This window comes from Oncorhynchus nerka, linkage group LG3, assembly GCF_034236695.1.
Source record: "Oncorhynchus nerka isolate Pitt River linkage group LG3, Oner_Uvic_2.0, whole genome shotgun sequence".
Taxonomy (NCBI): Eukaryota; Metazoa; Chordata; class Actinopteri; order Salmoniformes; family Salmonidae; genus Oncorhynchus; species Oncorhynchus nerka.
In genome coordinates, this window is record NC_088398.1 from 58,548,116 (window position 1) to 58,572,240 (window position 24,125).

The 24,125-nt window shown below is 41.9% G+C and overlaps 1 protein-coding gene across 2 annotated transcripts in view; it reads right to left on the minus strand.

The window, feature by feature from the left end:
• The window catches only part of LOC115111433 (dual specificity calcium/calmodulin-dependent 3',5'-cyclic nucleotide phosphodiesterase 1A-like), an 80,930-nt gene that overhangs the window by 41,104 nt on the left and 15,701 nt on the right, over positions 1 to 24,125 (minus strand). Inside the window, exons 1-2 of one of the 2 annotated variants that reach the window (XM_029637473.2) lie at positions 20,060 to 20,338; positions 12,993 to 13,019 (exon numbers count right to left, since the gene is read on the minus strand). In XM_029637473.2, the coding sequence (XP_029493333.1) occupies positions 12,993 to 13,019; positions 20,060 to 20,166 (134 nt within the window). In that variant the 5' untranslated portion in view covers positions 20,167 to 20,338. Of the gene's footprint in view, positions 1 to 12,992; positions 13,020 to 20,059; positions 20,339 to 24,125 lie in introns of those variants that run through there. The other variant, XM_065013761.1, reaches the window with a different exon arrangement.

The following is a 24,125-nucleotide window of genomic DNA, read 5'->3' on the forward strand; positions in this document are numbered from 1 at the left end:
GTTTGGAGGATAAAGGGGGAGGCTTGCAAGCCGAAGAACACCATCCCAACCGTCAAGCACGGGGGTGGCAGCATCATGTTGTGTGGGTGCTTTGCTGCAGGAGCGACTGGTGCACTTCACAAAATAGTTGGCATCATGAGGCAGGAAAATTATGTAGATATATTGAAGCAACATCTCAAGACATCAATCAGGAAGTTCAAATTTAGTCGCTTCCAAATGGACAATGACCCCAAGCATACTTCCAAAGTTGTAGCAAAATGGCTTAAGGACAACAAAGACAAGGAATTGGAGTAGCCATCACAAAGCCCTGACCTCAATCCTATAGAAAATTTGTGGGCAGAACTGAAAAAACCGTGTGCGAGCAAGGAGGCCTACAAACGTGACTCAGTTACACCAGCTCTGTCAAGAGGAATGGGCCAAAATTCACCCAACTTATTGTAGGAAGCTTGTGGAAGGCTACCCAAAATGTTTGACCCAAGTTAAACACTATAAAGGCGATGCTACCAAATGCTAATTGAGTGTATGTTAACTTCTGACCCACTGGGAATGTGATGAAAGCTGAAATAAATAATATAAGCTGAAATAAATAATTCTCTCTACTATTATTCCGACAGTTCACATTCTTAAATTAAAGTGGTGATCCTAACTGATCTAAGACAGGGAATTTTTACTAGGATTAAATGTCAGCAATTGTGGAAAAACTGAGTTTAAATGTATTTGGCTAACTTCAGGATTCAACTGTATATAAATATATATAAGTTTGAGCATGCGTCCATTAGACCTATAGATATATATTTTTTTATCAGCATGAATTAGATTGAGCAATAAAAGCCCCACTTTTATTCCATAGGCTGGGATCCGCACTATGCAGCTGTTGCAAGAGCATATTTTTACTGGCTGTACACTGGTTTAAAAAATAATGATTGAAAGGCACCTTAAACTTCTTGAATTCAACCATTATTGGGTTCAAATACACATTTAGATTTGTGAACAGCCATCCACGACAACATAAGGTGCAAATAGCCAAATGAGAGAGCAGCAGCGTGATTCACATAAATGCGCTAGATATCAATAATAAGTTATATCCATATAACCGTAGACTACACCCCTGCTGTCATCCTTACCTCCAAGCGTAGATTCAAGTTGGATAATCCTTGGATGCTGACAGCAGTCCCACCATTGGAAGATATATCTTGGACTGTAGCCTACAAAAGCCTATTCCTGCTCTTTTCCCGCGGTCCATCAAACACTTTTTGTGTGTCATCATAGTGGTCTCTGTCTTGTGGTCAGAGTCGCTCAGGTGGAACAATCTTAAACTTGCACCTTATTCAAAGCTGATTTGAATGTCATTGAGACAACAGAGAAGTGTCAAATATTTTTTTTTGCAAACATCCTTTCTGAATTTAAAAGTAATCCTTGAAGTAATCTAGTTTTTCAAAAGTATCTGTAATCTGATTACAATATTTTTGCTGGTAACGTAACGGATTAGGGTTGCTGTTTTTTGTAATCCTTTACATGTAATACATTACTCCCCGACCCTGCTATTCAAGCCATTTTCCTGTCAGCTTGGATCTAATCATGTCTTCAGCATGAGGAAACACTTGATGAAAGCAGGGGGAAAAGGAAAGCGATTTCAAAAAAAAGGGGGCAGATGTTAGAGAGATACTGTACTACTCTACTAGGCCTAATAGTCGCAGCAATTGACACTATTTCGCAGGTTATATCAAACTGTAACAGACAGAACATAGTCCAGGCTATACCTGACACGATATCACGTCACAAAACAAGATGCAACAAGTGTTCACATAATCTTGGAATGCAGAATCAAACTTTGCATGCCCTAGCTAGCTAGCTATTTGATTTGACATGTTAACAGTCTGTCATGAGAGACTATTGTTCCTTTGAAATGACATTGGGTTAGGTTGCTTTGGGTCTTTCAACACAACTGCCTGATGTCCGGGAGGGAAGGAACTAAGAAACTCACTTCAGCGCTTGACATCAAAGAGTGGAAAATATGTACTGGCACCACAATGACTTACGCAACTCTTCTAAACTTGAAAAACTAAACATGATTGGTTCTGAAAGCAGTGAAACTCTCCATAAATGTTCACTGTTTAAGCTATAATATTATGTTGAAGACACAATTTTGCTATTATAACAATGTTCTACACGTATCTAGTTCATTGTGACAGAGGTGAAATACAATACAGCATGGAGAGAGACAACATAAAGACAACATAAAGAGGGTGAAGAGGTTGAATTCAAAGTCATGTTGAAAGGGCGCTACAAACAGTATCATGAATGTAAAGGGTTTACCTTGAAGGCTCACCTCAGCTCAGATGTGTTTCACCTGAGAGTTTAGAATGAATCTTATGAACAGAAGAAGACAAACCAACAAACAACTAGAGTAGCTCTAAATTGGGTACCCTACCAGTCAGAGCCAAATCAATAGTGAACCCTGGGTACTGGGTATGTTCAGAACGTAAAACAACAGTGGCACAGTCGGTAGAGCATGGCGCTTGCAACGATTCCCACTGGGGACACCCATACATAAAAATGAATGCATGCATGACTGTAAGTCACTTTGGATAAAAGCGTCTGCTAAATTGCATATATTCTAATTATGTATTTCTTTATATTAATTGTCATTATAGTTATTACTGATGTTAGCAACCCAGAACCAAGTAGAATCTCAGTCACTGGTCAGCATTGGGCCTGAGCCAGTCCAATATTGGTGTTGGCTGTGGTACATGGAATACAGGGCTATATTTGGATGCCATTATGGATTGCTTTACCATGCTTTTTCCATTCTCCCATTCTTAAGCGCAAAACATATCCTTTATGGCTTGTTTGAGGATCCAAATAAATCCCAAGTTACAGCTTTCTTGATATTGTTTGAAAACCTGTCCAAAAAAAGACAACTGTACCATGTCAGATATATTTTAAATTTTGAGTTTGCATCCCAATATTACACTTTATATACATCACAGAAGACTGAACTATAACAAAACTGGATTTTTGTCACCCAAATATTGTGTGCATGCTAGCCTGCTTGCTACGTTTAATTTGTCACAAGACACTAAGGACGCTGAGGCACAATCAGTCATTAGCTTTCAAACAAATGATAGAATATAATGTACAATAACATCCACTCCAGTAAGTAATAAAAGCATGTCAAGTCATTGATCATGTGCTTCTAAGGGACCTAGTGAAATATTCCTGACTGTGTGTCCACTACAGGTGCATCGGGCCTATTCATAACTATCGGTCTAGTACAGCTGAATTATTCCTAAATCCAACTGTGTGTGTGTTTGTCTGTGTGTGTGTGCGTGCGTGTGTGTGTTTGTCTGTGTGTGCGTGCGTGTGTGTGTGTGTGTGTGTGCGTGCGTGCGTGTGTGTGTGTTTGTCTGTGTGTGCGTGCGTGTGTGTGCGTGCGTGCGTGTGTGTGTGTTTGTCTGTGTGTGCGTGCGTGTGTGTGTTTGTCTGTGTGTGTGTGTGTGTGTTTGTCTGTATGTGTGTGTGCGTGCGTGTGTTCGTGTGTGTGTTTGTCTGTGTGTGCGTGCGTGTGTGTGTTTGTCTGTGTGTGTGTGTGTTTGTCTGTGTGTGTGTCCGTGCGTGTGTGTGTGCAACAGCTTTAGTCATTTCTTTCCTCCCTGTATCTGACAGACAGACAGGGCCCAGAGCCCACTTTTCTTCTATATCTGTTGACTTTCTGCCAGACCTGGGTTCAAATACTTTTCAAAATATTTCAAATACTTAAAGCATTTGCGCTACCTTGCCTGGAGTGCCAGTTTGTCATTTTAGGACAATTGTATTAGTCCATTAAGTCAGGCAAGCTCAATCGAGCACAGACACAATATTTGAAATGATTTCAAATAGTCTTTAAACCCAGGTATGTTGGCTGGTCTGGTGTTCCTCTCCTTGCCCTGACAAGAGTGAAAGGAAACGGTGTACTACTCTGTAGCTCTGCATTTAGCTCTCACCGTATTTCAATCTGTGTCATGGAAAAAAGGCAGAAAGGCAGAGGCAGAAAAAAGGCAAAAGGGCACCAGAACACCCCATCAAGAAAAACAAACACCAGATAGCTGCAGTGAAATATGTTGTTTTACAGGGCCAGCCATAGTAGTACAGCACCCCTGGAGTAAATTAGGGTTAAGTGCCTTGCTCAATGGCACGTCAATCCATTTTTCACCTTTGGTAATTGAACCAACAACCTTTTGGTTACTGGCCCAACGCTCTAACCGCCAGACTACCTGTCGCCCCAATTCTGCTATTAGCATGTGATTGTGATAACTCTGTTAGCCCTGTGGTGCTATGAGGATTTTCAGTATGGCAGTATGCGAAGTGGAGTAACACTTACAACTGTTAAGTCTTGTTCTAGCTTTACACACGCAGCCTGTCTTTCCTGGATTCAGTGTGTGTTGAACAAGTAATAACTGTAGAGGGAATCTCCACGATGAAAGTGCTCTCATCCGGAACTTGTGTATGCTTAATTGATCTACTCCAGAGCACTATGTGTCAACCTCAAGCCACAGACTACTACGATGTCCCATAGATGACACGTCACATGCTGCTATAGCAACAACAAATTGGAATGCGTTGTCTCTCCATTAGATCAAAATGGGTTCAATTACCTGTATAGACGGTTTGGTTGTTTAGCAACAAAACCAATGGGTGTACAACTATGGGGCAAAACAGACAAGGTTGGCTTAGACTGTTGACAACATATTTAAACATTTTTTTTTGTTGATTCCATATTAGCCTAGACGTGACATCAGTCAAAACACCTCAAAACAAGACATGGTATCAAGAACAAGATAAAACGAGCTAAAACGAGCCACTTACGATTCCCCCGTGGCAGCATCTTGTCATTGTTGCAAGCCGTCTGGCCATCCAGAATCACAACACACACAGACTTCTGCCACATTGAAGCACACGCATCGTTTATATACCCAACAAAAACACCACACAACATGTTAAGCAAATGTCTATGGAAAGGTAATAACCTGACAAACAGATAGCTATTTAAAAACATAGAACTAAATCTCGATGCTTGGTTGTTACCTGAAATCAGAGGGAGCCTGAGGTACTGTACGTGACACAGATTGAATGTAGAGGAATTGGAATTGGTAATTGCATTGCAACACTTTCATTCTGTGGCAGAATTGGTTCTAAGGAAGCATGGTGCTTCAGGGTCTGATCTAATCAAGAGGAGACGAGAGAGGAGCAGACAGGCAGTTCTGTTCAGAATAGACAGCCAACATCAGGGGATTATAAACAAAGAATAAGAGTGACACAAAAGCAAGGACATGATATTCACTAGTGATTGCCTTTTATTGTTCAGACATTCTTGTAGTTATGGTTAAACATGGGTCCTATACATCCCCTATATCAACAGGCTGATTGTCTCTGTCCATATACATTAGGACACTGACTTATTTTCAGTGGTGTGGCAACCTGCCAACCACATAGTGTATGCGTATAGAGTAGGGTTGGGAGGTATACTGTACAGTATATACTATATCCCGGGGTATTTTGAAAAAAACTTTATGATTTTCCAATACCGTCAATACATTTTTTTTTTTAAATGTGAATATTTGTACTTTTGAAATAAATACCTGCAGTCAACTTGTGCACCGACAATAGATAAAGCAGATTTCATTCATTATTTTTCATTATGAAGTTTACCGGTACTAGCTTTCCAAAACAGTTGTTTGAGCCAGTCACGTGTGAAGCACAACGAACAAAACTGGAGATATGTGAGTCACTCCTGCAGCACAATTTAAGTGAGATGATCAAGTTACATTGCATGAAATTCACTAGTAATGTTTGCCAGTTATATATCTTATAACTATTAAATTAACTAATTATGTAAGGTGTTCCATAATTTATGTCCAGCTGGGTTTTGCTAACTTGCTAACATTAGCTAGCTAAGTGGCTAAAGTTAGCTTGAAAGATCAAGCTTCTTCTTGGTCGCTAACAGCATCACAGACAATCTCCTCCTGGATTAAGATCACTGCTGTCTAGTATTTGTTTTATGTATACCACAAACTGCATTTTAAGATACTTGCATTAGCTGGGTTGTCTGTCTTACTAGTAAATGTTTGCATGCGCTCGTTCGCATTTATCTAGTATCAACTATGGGGATTCTTTAGTACTTGTTAGCATTATGGTAAGTGATGTTTTTTTACGTAAAAAGAAAAAGGCCCCTTGTGCGCACTACCGGTAATGCTGTATACCACGGGATGGCACAGGCACGGTATGAAGGTATGGAAATCTGGACGTGGCCCAACACTAGAACAGAGTCTGAGAAGATGCCAAGTTGTTCAAAGATATCACCTCTATCAGAAACCAATTCAACATTATAGTTAAACCAACCATCGAGATCAACATCTGCAGTACCTTCAATTGTTATTATGAAGGCCACATTCCTGAATAGATTGGCAACACTTCATAATGATTGGCTGTCCATTAACAGCTGCCTATCATTGGAGAGTATGTAAAGGGGGAAAAATAGAAAGGAGAGAACAGCTGGTTGCCAGGAAACACCAGAGCACAGTGAATCAACTAACCAATCTGCTGCTGCTGGGTCAGGGACATAGACTTACTGAACATACTTCACATATGTGCACAATAGAAGGTTAAAACTGGATTGGAGTCACAGTATAATCAAGTACACACACACACAGCATGGGGTTTAGATTTGGGTGGAAAGGGTTCAAGGAGCTACTGAGCATACATTCACACAACAGAATATATGAGATAGAGAGGGTTCAGGGAAAGGGTTCAGGGCACACAGAGACGTACAGTACCTACTGAGCATACATACTGTGCGTGAACACACAATAGCTATAGACGGAGAGGAGAGGAGTCAAAGCCAGGAATACAAACATTTAAGTAGTTTATAGCCACCTCCCCTATTCTCTGCTGACTCTAGACAAGCTGCATGTACAATGAATACATCATCTCTTCACGTTTTTACTGAGACAGCTTGACTGACGGTTGACTGTCAGAGGCACAGCTTGACTCATATGCAGTCAATGACCAAAAGACAGCACTACAGGGCTACATCAGCCATAAATCCCCTTGTGACAGGGGGGAATGGAAGCTTGGCACTTGAACGCAAGCTTCACAAAAACATTTGATTGTTAAAACAGTTGTAGCTTGTCTATCTTTGGGTAACAGGGTTGATGTGTTATGCTCGACCCGCTCAGTTTTCCAACACTAAACACTAGAAAATGGTCAAATAGTATAACCAGCTCACCTGCTTTTACACTATGATTTTTGACTATCAGATGTTCAATGTTTATTTTTCAATAAAATGAGGAACAGATGTAAATTAATCACATTAAATAAATATTAATCTTCAGAAATGACTTTGTCAAAGCAAAAAAATTACTTGGGCTTAACAATAATGGTGAAACTTAAGTGAGGTCAAATCTTCCTAAAAATGACACAAGGTTGATTGGGGACATGTCAAAATGCTGAATTTTGACACTTTAGCAAGTCTTTATTCATAGGAAAAAAGGCTTTTAAAATGCAATATTGGTGCAAAATGTCTACTTAGAATATCAAAGGGACACAAAAGGCACTCTTTTTGTGGAGTGACCAATCTGGCCTCTGCTCACTCTGAAGACATCCTGCATGTACATGTACTAAAAATACATAATGTCTTCACGCTTTTACTGAGACAGCTTGACTGACAGTTGGCTATTCGAGTCACAGCTTGTCTCATATCTGCTCTGCTCCTGTCATTGATGCCTTATCAAAAGCTATTACACTATAACAGTATATAGAGCTTCAGTAAAATTATGGCCAATCACTTATACTAGAAACACATTTAGTAAATACATTTGAGCTATGGCATCCTCAAAGCTACATTTGAACAGCAGTCCAGAATGTTGGGATTTAATTGCAATTAATCGATTACATTTTTGAACTTTTTCAACATACTGTATAGTATCTCCTGTTGCTGAACAGTATCTCCTGTTGATGTCACATTGAGTGGATTTAGTGGGATAGTTCAATGGGTACCTCTAGTGGAGAGAGAACTCTATGGGCCAGTTGAAATGACTCACCCAGGAGTCAATATTTGAAAGTGTATTGCTACAATCAAAACCACTAACTAACATGATCTATTCATGAAGATTCTTAAAAATTGTTTGATTAATCAACCACAGAGAATGGACAATAACTCATGCGATCGGCGCAACTACACAGTTCACAACAACTCCCTTAATAACAGACTGCTCTCTGAATCATTGGCCAAATATTGTACCCTCTAGTCTAATCTTTTGTGGACAAACACACGTAACAAAGGATGGTATTGCAGCGTCTGTCAACAGACTGTGGGATGCGACGACTAACAATGAACTTTGTTCCGGTGCACAGATTTTTTTTCGTAACAAATTCCGATTTTACAGGTGTTCGCATCTTTTGAATTTTGGAAGGGGAGAGGACATTTGTCCAATGATTTGTCTCAGAGTTTCCATTTAGGGCGGTGGAGTGGCTTGCTAGTCTCGTTATCTCCTCCTAGGACTTAATTGAGCATCTGACGCAATTACGCAAGATTTTTGTTCTAGGTTCCGGAGACAATGTAACAGTTCTGTTGAATCAAAACAAATGTTATTTGTCACATGCACCGAATACAACAGGTGTAGACATAACAGTGAAATGCTTACTTACAAGCCCATAACCAACAATGCAGTTAAAAAAAAAATAAGTGTAAAGAAAGCATTAACTAAAATAAACTGAAGTTAAAAAAAAAAAAAATATATATATATATATATATATATATATATATATATATATAAATAACTAATAATTAAAGAGCAACAATAAAATAAAAAGGTAGCAAGGCTATATATAGGGGGAACTGGTACAGAATCAATGTGCTGGGGCACAGGTTAGTTGAGGTAATATGTACATGTAGGTAGAGTTAAAGTGACTATGATAATAAACATAGATAATATATAGATAAGAAACAGAGTAGCAGCAGTGTTGAAATGGTGTGAGTAGATGGGTGGGGTCAATAGAATTAGTCTGGGTAGCCATTTGATTACCTGTTCTGGAGTCTTATGGCTTGAGGGTAGAAGCTGTTAAGAAGCCTTTTGGACCTAGACATGGCGTTCCGGTACCGCTTGTCGTGCGGTAGCAGAGAGAACAGTCTATGACTAGGGTGGCTGGAGTCTTTGACAATTTTTAGGGCCTTATTGAGGCTCAGCATGGCAGATGTGTTATATACATGTGTTGAATACAGTATAACATACTGCGTTAAATACTAATGCAGAGTTCTGTATCATTATATTTCTACACACTTCACAATCAACACCCACACTTACAGACGGGACGGGACCGGACCAGACAGACAGACGAGGAAAAACCTGTGCTAAGGGCCATTGTGGAAGAGCACCTACGTGTGAGCATGTTGCATGAATGCAAGCTTTCAACAGTAGACTGCATAATGTAGTGTGTGTGTATATGTGTGCGTGTGTGTGTGCGTGCGCGTGCATGTATGTGTGTGCGTGTCTCCCTGTGTATTTGTGTGTGTGTGTGTGTGAAGGCCAATTGATCAAACTTAACAGTTTCTGAATGTGCTCTCTGTGAGAGCTACTGACCCCACCATACAGTATGAAAGGGATGTAACAAGACACTCAAACCAACACAGTACAGTATAGTGTGAATATAGTATTTAAACCCACATACAGTTTAGCTTCAACAAGAGCCTCACATGTTTTATCCTGTAGATTAGGGATAGGCAACGTTGATGGATGTAGGGGCCACAAAAAAATCTGAACTCATCATGAGGGGCCGCAGTGGCTTGCAGGTCTGCCTACCCACATCCATACCCACACCTTGCAAGCAAAACAATTTAGTTGCCCCCCCCTTGACAGTGGAGAGAAACATTTTTGTTTTAGAGTTCATTTCCTGCAATCAAGGATTTTTTTCATGGGACTTAAATAACATTTTTAAGTTTGCTGCAATTCTACACGTTTTGCCATGAGGTGGAGAGAAATGTTGGTAGGTTTTTATGATATCTGAGTAAGAGTGACTAACCAAATCAATGTCGGCCCCTGGTCAGTAATTTGAACATGATTACTAGAAGTTTAGATAACTTACAAATAAAACCAATTTTGCTGACATGGGGTAATTGAGTGACTGTCAGTGACTGACATAACAGGAGAAAAACATAATTTCGAAATTGCACCTTGTGTATTCGAATATTCTAACTCTCAACAGTAAATTGAGACCCCGACTGAGCTCCCCCCACCCAAAAAAATAGATGTATTTTTTCTTTGTTTTGGAACTTGATCTCCGGGCCTTCAAAATGGAGGCTGCAGGCTGGCAGTTGCCCCTCCCTGCTATATACACTAGGTGTGGGTGGTATACTGTATATACACTAGGTGTGGGTGGTATACTGTATATACACTAGGTGTGGGTGGTATACTGTATATACACTAGGTGTGGGTGGTATACTGTATATACAGTATGCCCCGGTATTTGAAACAGCCACAGGTTGGTTTTTCAATAACTAAAGCAGATTGCGTTCTTCATTTCACCTGTCACATTATTTTACATTATTAAGCTTACCATAGTTCCCCAGAAAAGCTGAGCCAGTCGCATTTGTTTGTAAATAGCACAATGGGAGAAAGTGGACGCTGTGTATATGGTTTAACTTGCTAGTTAGCTAATTAAGTGGCTAAATTAATAAGGAGACAAGGCATCATATAGTGTTAGCTTTCGGCAGTGTTTGAGAAGCATTTTGGATTTCATTTTATTTAACCTTTAACTGTGGATGCATTATCTGTACTGCTGCCACTGCTATCTATCCTGATTTCCTTGCATTTTTTCTCCTCTCTGTTCTCTGCCCCTCAGTCTGCCCCTCTTCTCAGAGCAGGCAGGCCTGTTGCCCTAGCGACTCAAGACTCCACACAGACAGTCCTTCAGACAAGCATGCATCAACACCTGCACAGTGGCTCTCATTGTAAATGTCCAAACTCACCAAAAAATGACATTCGGTAGCTACTACATATACATACATACATACATACATACATACATACATACATACATACATACATACATACATACATACATACATACATACATACATACATACATATACACATACAGTGGGGAGAACAAGTATTTGAAAACTTGCAAAATCGTCAGTGTTTCCTACTTACAAAGCATGTAGAGGTCTGTAATGTTTTATCATAGGTACACTTCTTTATTTATTTATTTATTTATTATTTTCTCATTTTTACCCCTTTTTCTCCCCAATTTCGTGGCATCCAATTGTTTAGTAGCTACTATTTTGTCTCATCGCTACAACTCCCGTACGGGCTCGGGAGAGACGAAGGTTGAAAGTCATGCGTCCTCCGATACACAACCCAACCAAGCCGCACTGCTTCTTAACACAGCGCGCATCCAACCCAGAAGCCAGCAGCACCAATGTGTCGGAGGAAACACCGTGCACCTGGCAACCTTGGTTTTTTCTCCTGTTATGTCAGTCACCTTTGTTTGCAATTACAGAGATCATATGTTTCCTGTAGTTCTTGACCAGGTTTGCACACACTGCAGCAGGGATTTTGGCCCACTCCTCCATACAGACCTTCTCCAGATCCTTCAGGTTTTGGGGTCGCTGGGCAATACAGACTTTCAGCTCCCTCCAAAGATTTTCTATTGGGTTCAGGTCTTGAGACTGGCTAGGCCACTCCAGGACCTTTAGATGCTTCTTACGGAGCCACTCCTTAGTTGCCCTGGCTGTGTGTTTCGGGTCGTTGTCATGCTGGAAGACCCAGCCACGACCCATCTTCAATGACTGAGGGAAGGAGGTTGTTGGCCAAGATCTCGCGATACATGGCCCCATCCATCCTCCCCTCAATACGGTGCAGTCATCCTGTCCCCTTTGCAGAAAAGCATCCCCAAAGAATGATGTTTCCAACTCCATGCTTCATGGTTGGGATGGTGTTCTTGGGGTTGTACTCATCCTTCTTCTTCCTCCAAACAAGGCGAGTGGAGATTAGACAAAAAAGCTATATTTTTGTCTCATCAGCCCACATGACCTTCTCCCATTCCTCCATTCATCCAGATGTTCATTGGCAAACTTCAGATGGCCTGGACATGCGCTGGCTTGAGCAGGGGGACCTTGCGTGCGCTGCAGGATTTTAATCCATGACGGCGTAGTGTGTTACTAATGGTTTTCTTTGAGACTGTGGTCCCAGCTCTCTTCAGGTCATTGACCAGGTCCTGCTGTGTAGTTCTGGGCTGATCCCTCACCTTCCTCATGATCATTGATGCCCCACGAGGTGAGATCTTGCATGGAGCCCCAGACCGAGGGGGATTGACCGTCATCTTGAACTTCTTCCATTTTCTAATAATTGCGCCAACAGTTGTTGCCTTCTCACCAAGCTGCTTGCCTATTTTCCTGTAGCCCATCCCAGCCTTGTGCAGGTCTACAATTTTATCCCTGATGTCCTTACACAGCTCTCTGGTCTTGGCCATTGTGGAGAGGTTGGAGTCTGTTTGATTGAGTGTGTGGTCTTTTATACATGCAACGAGTTCAAACAGGTGCAATTAATACAGCTAATGAGTGGTGAACATGAGGGCTTCTTAAAGAAAAACAAACAGGTCTGTGAGAGCCAGAATTCTTACTGGTTGGTAGGTGATCAAATACTTATGTCATGCAATAAAATGCAAATTAATTACTTAAAAATCATGTAATGTGATTTTCTGGATTTTTGTTGTAGATTCCGTCTCTCACAGTTGAAGTGTACTTATGATAAAAATGACAGACCTTTACATGCTTTGTAAGTAGGAAAACCTGCAAAATCGGCAGTGTATCAAATACTTGTTCTCCCCACTGTATATATATACACACATATATATATATATATATATATATATATATATACACATATATATGTATACACACACACACACACGCATACAAAGAGAGAGAGTAGATAGACAGATACCATGTGACGTACCTTTGAGACGTGTTTTTGTACTTCTGCCTGAAAAACAAGATGAGGAGTGTACATTAGATTAGTAGGCCATACAAGGTACGTCATCGCTCTGAGCTGTGTCCCAAATAGCACCTCATTCCCTGCATAGTGTACTACTTTTAAACAGATACCTCCCTATGGGTCCTGGTCAAAAGTAGTGCTCTATATAGGGAATAGGGTGCCATTTGAGACACAGCCTGATATAAATAATGAGTGTGTTTCTGCTCTGGAGCAGTCTGGTCTAGGAGATTCAGATTAGTCATGTACATTTTTGTTCTCTCTCTCCTCTCCAGTCACTCATCTCCTAACTATAGGGTAGTGGAGAACACACACACACACACACACACACACACACACACACACACACCTTTACCAGGGTGTTTAATCTGGTGTGAAGATCCAGTGAAGAGGAGGAATGTTGCAAAAGAATCACTGAAAGTATCACACTCACAGCAATTATTTCAACAGCAGTAAATTATGGATCACACAAAATGTTTTTTCAGATTTGATAAAAAAGTGCTTGAAATTGTACTTTAAAGCATTAAGACAAGAGACAGCTTCAACAAGAAAAGTTATGAGAAAAGAGCAAAATCACTCCAATTTAGCTCAATCATTTTAAAATACATTTTCCCTAGACTGTTGAATTGACATGTAGCCCTGTATGTGGCCTATTCCTATACAGAGGCTCAGTGTGACATCATGTCATTTCAGGGAGGGGAGAAGTGCTCAGTGGAGAGTCCTGACTATACAATGAGTCTGTGTGTGTGTGTGAGTCTGTGTGTGAGTCTGTGTGTGAGTCTGTGTGTGTGAGTCTGTGCGTGTGTGTGTGAGGTGATTATAATGCTGGAGCAGGGATTTTAATATCTGAGATCAGGCAGCCAGTCAGTCCGTCAATCAGCCAGCCAGCGAGCGATCACCGCTTACCCCAGCTGTGTTGACTTAGATCAGGCCGCCTAAAGAGGACATACAGGTATCTGCTCTGTTCTACCCGCTGTTACCCCTCCTCTCCTCTCTTTCCTCTGCTCCCCTCTCTCCCATCCCCTCCTCTTCTTTCCTTTCTTCCCCTCTGCTCTCCTTCTCTCCCTTTCTATCCTCTCCTCCTCTCCTCCCTTTATATCCTCTCCCTCCTCTACTTCTCCTATCCTATCCTCTTTACTTTTCTCTTCTCCTTTCCTTCCTCTCCTATCCTCTAGAGTGCTATTTTATTCTCTTCCCCCTCCCCTCCCCTCCTCTCCCATCCCCTCCTCTTATAACCCCTCTCCTCCCCCGCTCTGCTCCATAGCAACACAACTGTCTGCCTCCTACACCAGTGAGCCACAGGTATTTAGGGGATTACATTGAGAGCAGTGTGTGTGTGTGTGTGTGTGTGTGTGTGTGTGTGTGTGTGTGTGTGTGTGTGTGGGTAGGTTACTTTCTAAATGTAATCCGTTAGTTACTAGTTCCAAATTGTAAACAGTAACGTAACTTTTGGACAACCCAAACTCAGCAACGTAATCTGATTACATTCAGTTACTTTGAGATGACTTTCCCCTTAAGAGGCATTAGAAGAAGACAAAAATACATAACTGGCCATACATGGATGTTACATTTTACTTTATTGGTTGGTTATGTAGGCTTCTTCTAACCCATTGCTTTCTACTACATATAATCATATGATAAAAGTATATCTTTACATTAATATATATAATTTAGAAGTCCAAAAATGTATGTAGCAACTACAGATTGCACATTTAAGTCTATCAAAAGTGTGCGAGTTTAAGCATGTGTCCATTAGGCCTATGGATGTATTTTTATCAGCATGAATTAGATTGAGTAATAAAAGCCCTGTTTATTCCAAAGGCTGGGATCCTCACTATGCAGCTGTTGCAAGAGCACATGTTTTACTTGCTGTCCACTGGTTTCAAAAACAATGATTGATAGGCATCATAAAACTTCTTGAATTCAACTATTATTGGGTTCAAATATACATTTAGATTTGTGAACAACCACAATCCGTAAACCGCAAATAGCTAAATGAGAGAGCAGTAGTGTGATTCACATCAATGCGCTATGTAGATATCAATAATAAGTGATATCCGTATCGCCGTAGACTATACCACTGCTGTCATCTTTACCTCCAAGCGTTTATTCAATTTGGATAATCTTTGGATGCCGACAGGAGTCACACCATTGGAAGACATAGTTTTAGACAGTAGCCTACAAAAGCCTATTCCTGCTCTTTTCCCGCATTTGGTGTGTCATCATAGTGGTCTCTGATTTGTGGTCAGACTCGCTCAGATGCAAAAAACTTAAATTTGCGCTATTGTTCAATGCTGATTTGAACATCATTGAGAAAACAGTGAAGTGTCAAATATTTTTTTTTGCAAACATCCTTTCTGAATTTAAAAGTAATCCTTGAAATAATAATCTAGTTTTTCAAAGTATCTGTAATCTGATTGGAATATTTTTGCTTGCAGCACAACGGATTACAGTTACCGTCTTTTTGTAATCCCATACTTGTAACGGATGTGTGTGTGTGTGTGTGTGTGTGTGTGTGTGTGTGTGTGTGTGTGTGTGTGTGTGTGTGTGTGTGTGTGTGTGTGTGTGTGTGTGTGTGCGCGTGCGTAGAGAGATGCTCAGGGAACAGTGTGTGATTGAGGACTATGTGATCAGGGATTTCAGCAGTGGATTGTGTGTGTGGGCATAAACATGTGTACTGTGAGTGCACATTATAAGGAACTATTGAATACATAATGAGTTTAGATAAGCTTCAGTGATAAACAGTTTGCTACTACTGCGACACGTTTGTCAGATACAAGTTTAACAGCTATATAATCGACCCATTAATTTGTTGTAAACTGTGAAAATGACATATTATGCAACTGCAAATTAGTGTAATCATAGTGCCAGCTGTATTTAGCTTAATCAATCTTATGTGGTAACATATTGATTATAAGGTTAAAAAAATAGAACTGCTGAAGAACACATATTATACCATTATTACTTCCATTAAATCATTCATGAATTTGTTAATTCATGTACTGTAAAAACAGTAGGTTAATACAAATACTGATATCGGCTTACAGTAAGTACCAGTCAAAAGTTTGGACACCGACGCATTCAGGGGGTTTTCTTTATTTTTTACAAATGTTCTATATTTTCGAATAATAGTGAAGACATCTAAACTATGAAATAACACATATTGAAACATGTAATAACCAAAAAAAGTGGTAAACAAATCAAAATATATTTTAGATTCTTCAAAGTAGCCACCCTTCACCTTGATGACAGCTTTGCACAACCTTGGCAATCTCTCAACCAGCATCATAAGGAATGCTTTTCCAACATATGCTGAACACTTGGTGGCTGCTTTTCCTTCACTCTGCAGTCCAACTCATCCCAAACCATCTCAATTGGGTTGAGGTCGGGTGATTGTGGAGGCCAGGTCATCTGATGCAGCACCACCACTCTCCTTCTAGTTCAAATAGCCCTTACCCAGCCTAGAGGTGTGCATTGGGTCATTGTCTTGTTGAAAAACAAATAATTGTCCCACTAAGCGCAAACCAGATGGGATGGCGTATTGCTGCAGAATGCTGTGGTAGCCATGCAGGTTAAGTGTGCCTTGAATTCTAAAGAAATCACTGACAAAATCACTGTCACGAGCAAAGCACCTCCACACCATCACACCTCCTCCTCCATGCTTCACGGTGGGAACCACACATATGCAGAGATCATCTGTTCACCTACTCTGTATCTCAAATATGGACTCATCAGACCAAATGACAGATGTCCACCGGTCTAATGTCCATTGCTTGTGTTTCCTGGCCCAAACAAGTCTCTTCTTATTATTGGTGTCCTTTAGTAGTGGTTTCTTGGCAGCATTTTGACCATGAAGGCCTGAATCACGCAGTCTCCTCTGAACAGTTGATGTTGAACAGTTGATGTCTGTTACTTGAACTCTGTGAAGCATTTATTTGGGCTGCAATCTGAGGTGCAGTTAACTCTAATGAACTTATCCTCTGCAGCAGAGATAACTCTGGGTCTTCCTTTCCTGTAGCAGTCCTCACAACAGCCAGTTTCATCATAGTGTTGGTTTTTGCAACTGCACTTGAAGAAACTTTCAAAGTTCTTGCAATTTTCCGTATTGACTGACCTTCATGTCTTAAAGTAATGATGGACTGTCGATTCTCTTTGCTTATTTGAGCTGTTCTTGCCATAATATGGACTTTGTTTTTTGCCAAATAGCCCTATCTTACATTTACATTTAAGTCATTTAGCAGACGCTCTTATCCAGAGCGACTTACAAATTGGTGCATTCACCTTATGACATCCAATTAATTCATGACCTTGCTGAAATAATCAGGCTAGTTTACCAGTTGGCTTCCTGAACAGTGCTCCAGGTCTCTTGTTTTCAGCCCCCCCCACAAAAATGTATGTGTCCAGGGCCTTGTTCCTGGCTCCCTCTTCTCTGAGGGACACAGTGGTTCTATTATTCCCTTGTGTTTCAGAGAACAGGATTAATGACCAGCAGCAGGGACATGAAAAGGTTGTCTACGCCTGTTTACATCTGTCCCTAGGACCAGTCTCTGGGAATAAACACTGTGTGTGTGTGTGTGTGTGTGTACTTTCAATGAACACAGGCAGGTCAAAGCAAGGGAAATGTACAACTACAATAACAGCCACAGAGTCATGGTCACAGTTTCTCAGACACGAACATAAACACAAGCTACACAGTAAGAAGAGGACAGACAGCATTTAAATCGGCATGTTGTCACCTGCTTCGCTGATTCGGTGTATGAGAGATGAGGAGGGGGGCGCAAGGTGTGTGTGTGTGTGTGTTTGAGAGAGAGGTTCTGTGTTAATTGGCAGAAAATCGCTGTCACCCATCTGAAGCACTGTGTGAGCCAGGGACACGAGAACTACAGGAACAGACATGATGCACGCACACACCCATGCACGTCGCACCCACACACACAATACCTGTACCTGTGTGCTGCACAGCCTGCGTGCTGATATATTGGGACTATTCAAATTCCTATCAAACAGTGAATGCCAAAATCTTGAATAGCTAGTATATTTAGCACTCACCCCTATAAAAATCACCCACTGGTAAAGTTATGCAAGGTTCTCCAATAACATTCAGTTGAAGTCTATCTTCTGTATACCACCATTACCTTGTCATAACACAACTGATTGGCTCAAACGCATTAAGAAGGAAAGTAATTCTACAAATCAACTTTTAATAAGGCACACCTGTTAATTTAAATGCATTCTAGGTGACTACCTCATGGAGCTGGTTGAGAGAATGCCAAGAGTGTGCAAAGCTGTCATCAAGGCAAAAGATGGCTACTTTGCAGAATCTCAAATATATTTTGATTTGTTTAACACTTTTTTGGTTACTACATCATTCCATATCTGTTATTTCATAGTTTTTATGTCTTCACTATCATTCTACAATGTAGAAAATAGTACAAATAAAGAAAAACCTTTGAATGTGAAGGTGTGTCCAAACTTTTGACGGGTACTGTATGTATACACACACACGCTAAATACTTACACTATATATACAAATGTACGTGGACAACCCTTCAAATTAGTGGATTCAGCTATTTCAGCCACACCCATTGCTGGTAGGTGTATAAAATCAAGCATATGGCCATGCAATCCCCATAGACAAACATTGGCAGTAGAATGGCCTTACTGAAGCTCTCAGTGACTTTCAGTATGGCACCGCCATAGGATGTCACCTTTACAACAAGTCAACCATTTCTGCCCTGCTAGAGCTTCCCAGGTCAACTGCAAGTGCTGCTATTGTGAAGTAGAAATGTCTAGGAGCAACAACGGCTCAGCCGCGAAGTGGTAGGCCACACAAGCTCACAGAATGTGACCACCGAGTGCTGAATCGCGTAGTGGGTAAAAATCTTCTGTTCTTGGTTGCAACACTCAACCAAGTTCCAAACTGCCTCTGGAAGCAACGTCAGCACAATAATTGTTAGTCGGGAGCTTCATGAAAATGGGTTTCATGGCCAGAGCAGCCACACACAAGCCTAAGATCACTATGTGCAATGCCAAGCGTGGGCTGGAGTGGTGTAAAGATCGCCGCCATTGGACTCTGATGCAGTGGAAACGCCTTCTCTGGAGTGATGAATCACGCTTCACCATCTGGCAGTCCGACAGACAAATCTGGGTTTGGCAGATGCCAGGAGAACGCTACCTGCCCGAATGCATAATGCCAACTGTAAAGTTTGGTGGAGGAGGAATAATGGCCTTCGGGCTGTTTTTCATGGTTCGGGCATAGTTCCAGTGACGCTACAGCATATAATTATGTTCTAGAGGGATTCTGTGCTTCCAACTTTGTGGCAACAGTTTGCAGAAGGCCCTTTTCTGTTTCAGCATATCAATAACTTGACTGGCCTGCACAGATCCCTGACCTCAACTCCATTGAACACCTTTGGGATGAATCGGAATGCCGACTGCGAGCCAGGCCTAATCGCCCAAAATCAGTGCCCGACCTCCCTAATGCTATTATGGCTGAACAGAAGCAAGTTCCCGCAGCAATGTTCCAACATCTAGTGGAAAGCCTCCCAGAAAGCCTCCTAGGCTGTTATAGCAGCAAAGGGGTGGACCAACTCCATATTAATGCCCATGATTTATGAATGAGATATTGGACGAGCAGGTGTCCACATACTTTTGTGAAATTTAGTGTACCTACAGTACATACATACACTGAAATCATATAATGTACACAATCCTCTCAAACCTACAGTAGTAATGAATACACACTAATGTATTGTTTACAAACCAAATATGTACACATAAGAATACCAATAAACCTGCTTCGATATACAGTATAGTGATGGAATACAAAGATACTGCAGCAACGCGTCAGAACTGGCGTTAAAACACTGCATCAGTTCTTATAACAAATAAACATTTCTACACAAGAGCTTGAAAGCATCTCACTCGTTCAACCACCCTGACAGATCACGTCTCATGGTCAGCTCCTCGCTGAGGAGGGATGAAAGATGAAAAAAGAAAAGGAAGGATAAAAAGAAGAAAAAAAAACTTACATTCCCTTGAGTCGCATCCACATTTTCTCAGTCTGCTCAGTCTTTGGGTACTTTAGGGAGCTGTTGTCCATGCCATCTGTGTAAGTACACAGTTCATCCAGATCCATGCTGAATGTGTTATAAAGGTGCAGCGATTAACTGCAGTATCTCAGGTATGTACAGCACAGCAGCTCTCTCTCGGTCTACACTCTGCAGTCTGAAACCCTGAATCCTCAGAGCACTTCTCAGTCTGGTCCTCAAAGCATCATCCCTGTACTGTAGTCATAAGAGGCTTGTGTCTCTTCTCTCCGCTCTACAGCTTCTGCATTACTGCGCTTATTGGCCTATTAGAGTATCAGAGCAGAAAAAGAGACAGCTGCTTCACACAGTGCCACACTGTCAGGCAGGCGTAAATGAACCACTCTCCACTACACACTGACATTCATTGTCTGACTGTCAGATGGTTCACTCTCTCTCTAGAGTACCTCTCGCTCTGTTTCTCTCTCTCTGTCTGTCTAGTACCGCTCTCTCTCTGTTTATCTATCTGTTCTCTCGCCCTCTCTCTATGGTTCTCTCTCTAGTACCTCTCACTTTCTCTTTACCTCTCTCTCTCTCTCCCCCCGTCTCTCTCTTGTACTCTCATCACTCTCAGAGAGGAGCGGAGCAGAGAGACCAGAGCTAGGCAGCAGCGAGCGGCTCCACCTCGCAGAGGTAGAGATTCCTTTCTCATCAAGAGGAGTTCAGTTGCATTTGTTCACATCCAGATCCAGTGTAACGTGATGTGGCCAGTAAATGCTCATCAGAAGCTGTAGCAGCAGTATCCTCTATGGATCTCACATCACATCCGCTCCGTTTGTCCAGGCAGATGCATTGAGAGACGCTAGGGATGTACAATTAGTGTCAGCTGCGTATGACATAATTATCAAGCCCACCTAGATATCATTCAGGAGCACCACACAGAGAGACTATTAGACAGTACCGAAAGCTGCTGCACCCAGGAAGCAGAGCATCGGCAGCTATAGAATGGATTCAATAGATAAATGTCCTGGTGCTTGCGTCAGTTCCTTTATCAATCACAAAGGTGCAGTAGTAATGAAATTAAACAGATCGGTAGCAGTGGTAGCATCCTGCCTGCTACAATGTCTCACTCCCCCATTCCACTACTGTCGCTCTCACTCTCCCTGGCGGAAGGAAGGAGGGCTGGAGAGCTCTGATGAAAATATCATGATTGTTTGTGAAGCAAAAGAGGCGTCATGGCTGATTAGTGGGACAGAGGGAAGAATAGAAAGATAGGGCAGATAAGTATAGAGAGATAGTGTAGATGGAAGGCTTGGGCTGGGATCAGTACTGTACATTTGCCCTAAATCTGATCAAACTGCCACAGGACAGATGACCTTACAGTTGTGAGAGAGGGAGTTTTACACATATCTCAAAATAATGACAGAAGCTAGACAAGAGCATGGTCCAATAGAGAAAAAGGAAATGTCCACTTTCTGTTCTCAGTGCTACCTTACAGTTATGATCACACTCAGAAATAGTCTCACTGAAACGATTAGAAATACCACCGCAATGAATTATCACATTTGACCAAAATCAAATCAAAGTGTATTGGTCACGTACACATATTTGCAGGTGTTATAGCAGGTGCAGTGAAATGCTTATATTACTAGTTCCAACAATGCAGTAGAATGCCTAGCAAATACAATGCAATTACACAAATAATCCCAAAAGTCTAAACAAGAAATCAAGAAATAACAATCCAGTGTAGATACACTGAGCATGGGTTAGAATCCAGAATATAAATACGTGGCGTGTATAGGATTTGGAAAGAAAATGGTGTGTACGGTAGTAGGTATATTAGGATAAGCTATGTCCAGAATACAGTATACATACACAGTGAGTAAACAACATTATGTAAACTGAATAGAAATATAATATAATAAATGTCACCATATTAAAACAGCACTTCACTCCTCTACCAAGAATTATTTCAAGGTTGCACCCTGCACTGTACTCTTCTCTGTGAACAGATTCTTCCTCATCATATCCTTGACGTCTGCTTGTCTTGCCTTCATATAATTACAGCACAACAGAGAGCAGCATGCAGAACAACTTAATTGTTTTCAAATTAGCATGGCACGCCAAGCAGAAGCACGTTTCCTCTATTCAATTATGCTGGAGTGGTAAAAGAGAGCTTCTCACGATAGAGTCGCACGTTATCTTGCACAAAAAGTAACCTATATCATCTGCAAAATTACACAATAAATTATAGGGTAAACAAAATGGTTAGCTCATAGAATTAAAAAGGTATTGTCGGATATTATTCATCCTAATCAGACAGGTTTTTTTTTACATGGATGATACATTGGAGACAATATAAGACAAGTACTGGAAATCAAATCAAATGTTACTTGTCACATGCACCGAATACAGCAGGTGTAGACCATACAGCGAAACGCTTACTTACAAGCCCCTAACCAACAATGCAGTTAAGAAAATACCTATAAAAAAAGAGCTAAAAGTAGAAAATAATGAAAGAGCAGCAGTAAAATAACAATGGTGAGGCTATATACAGGGGGTACCGGTACAGGACAACGGTGAGGCTATATACAGGGGGTACCTGTACAGGACAACGGTGAGGCTATATACAGGGGGTACCGGTACAGGACAACGGTGAGGCTATATACAGGGGGTACCGGTACAGGACAACGGTGAGGCTATATACAGGGGGTACCGGTACAGGACAACGGTGAGGCTATATACAGGGGGTACCGGTACAGAGTCAATGAGGAGGCTATATACAGGGGGTACCGGTACAGGACAACGGTGAGGCTATATACAGGGGGTACCGGTACAGGACAACGGTGAGGCTATATACAGGGGGTACCGGTACAGAGTCAATGAGGAGGCTATATACAGGGGGTACCGGTACAGGACAACGGTGAGGCTATATACAGGGGGTACCGGTACAGGACAACGGTGAGGCTATATACAGGGGGTACCGGTACAGGACAACGGTGAGGCTATATACAGGGGGTACCGGTACAGGACAACGGTGAGGCTATATACAGGGGGTACCGGTACAGGACAGCGGTGAGGCTATATACAGGGGGTACCGGTACAGAGTCAATGAGGAGGCTATATACAGGGGGTACCGGTACACGACAACGGTGAGGCTATATACAGGGGGTACCGGTACAGGACAATGGTGAGGCTATATACAGGGGGTACCGGTACAGGACAACGGTGAGGCTATATACAGGGGGTACCGGTACAGAGTCAATGAGGAGGCTATATACAGGGGGTACCGGTACAGGACAACGGTGAGGCTATATACAGGGGGTACCGGTACAGGACAACGGTGAGGCTATATACAGGGGGTACCGGTACAGGACAACGGTGACGAGGCTATATACAGGGGGTACCGGTACAGGACAACGGTGAGGCTATATACAGGGGGTACCGGTACAGGACAACGGTGAGGCTATATACAGGGGGTACCGGTACAGGACAACGGTGAGGCTATATACAGGGGGTACCGGTACAGGACAACGGTGAGGCTATATACAGGGGATACCGGTACAGGACAACGGTGAGGCTATATACAGGGGGTACCGGTACAGGACAACGGTGAGGCTATATACAGGGGGTACCGGTACAGGACAACGGTGAGGCTATATACAGGGGGTACCGGTACAGGACAATGGTGAGGCTATATACAGGGGGTACCGGTACAGGACAACGGTGAGGCTATATACAGGGGGTACCGGTACAGAGTCAATGGCGAGGCTATATACAGGGGGTACCGGTACAGAGTCAATGGTGAGGCTATATACAGGGGGTACCGGTACAGGACAACGGTGAGGCTATATACAGGGGGTACCGGTACAGGACAACGGTGAGGCTATATACAGGGGGTACCGGTACAGGACAACGGTGAGGCTATATACAGGGGGTACCGGTACAGGACAACGGCGAGGCTATATACAGGGGGTACCGGTACAGGACAACGGTGAGGCTATATACAGGGGGTACCGGTACAGGACAACGGTGAGGCTATATACAGGGGGTACCGGTACAGGACAAC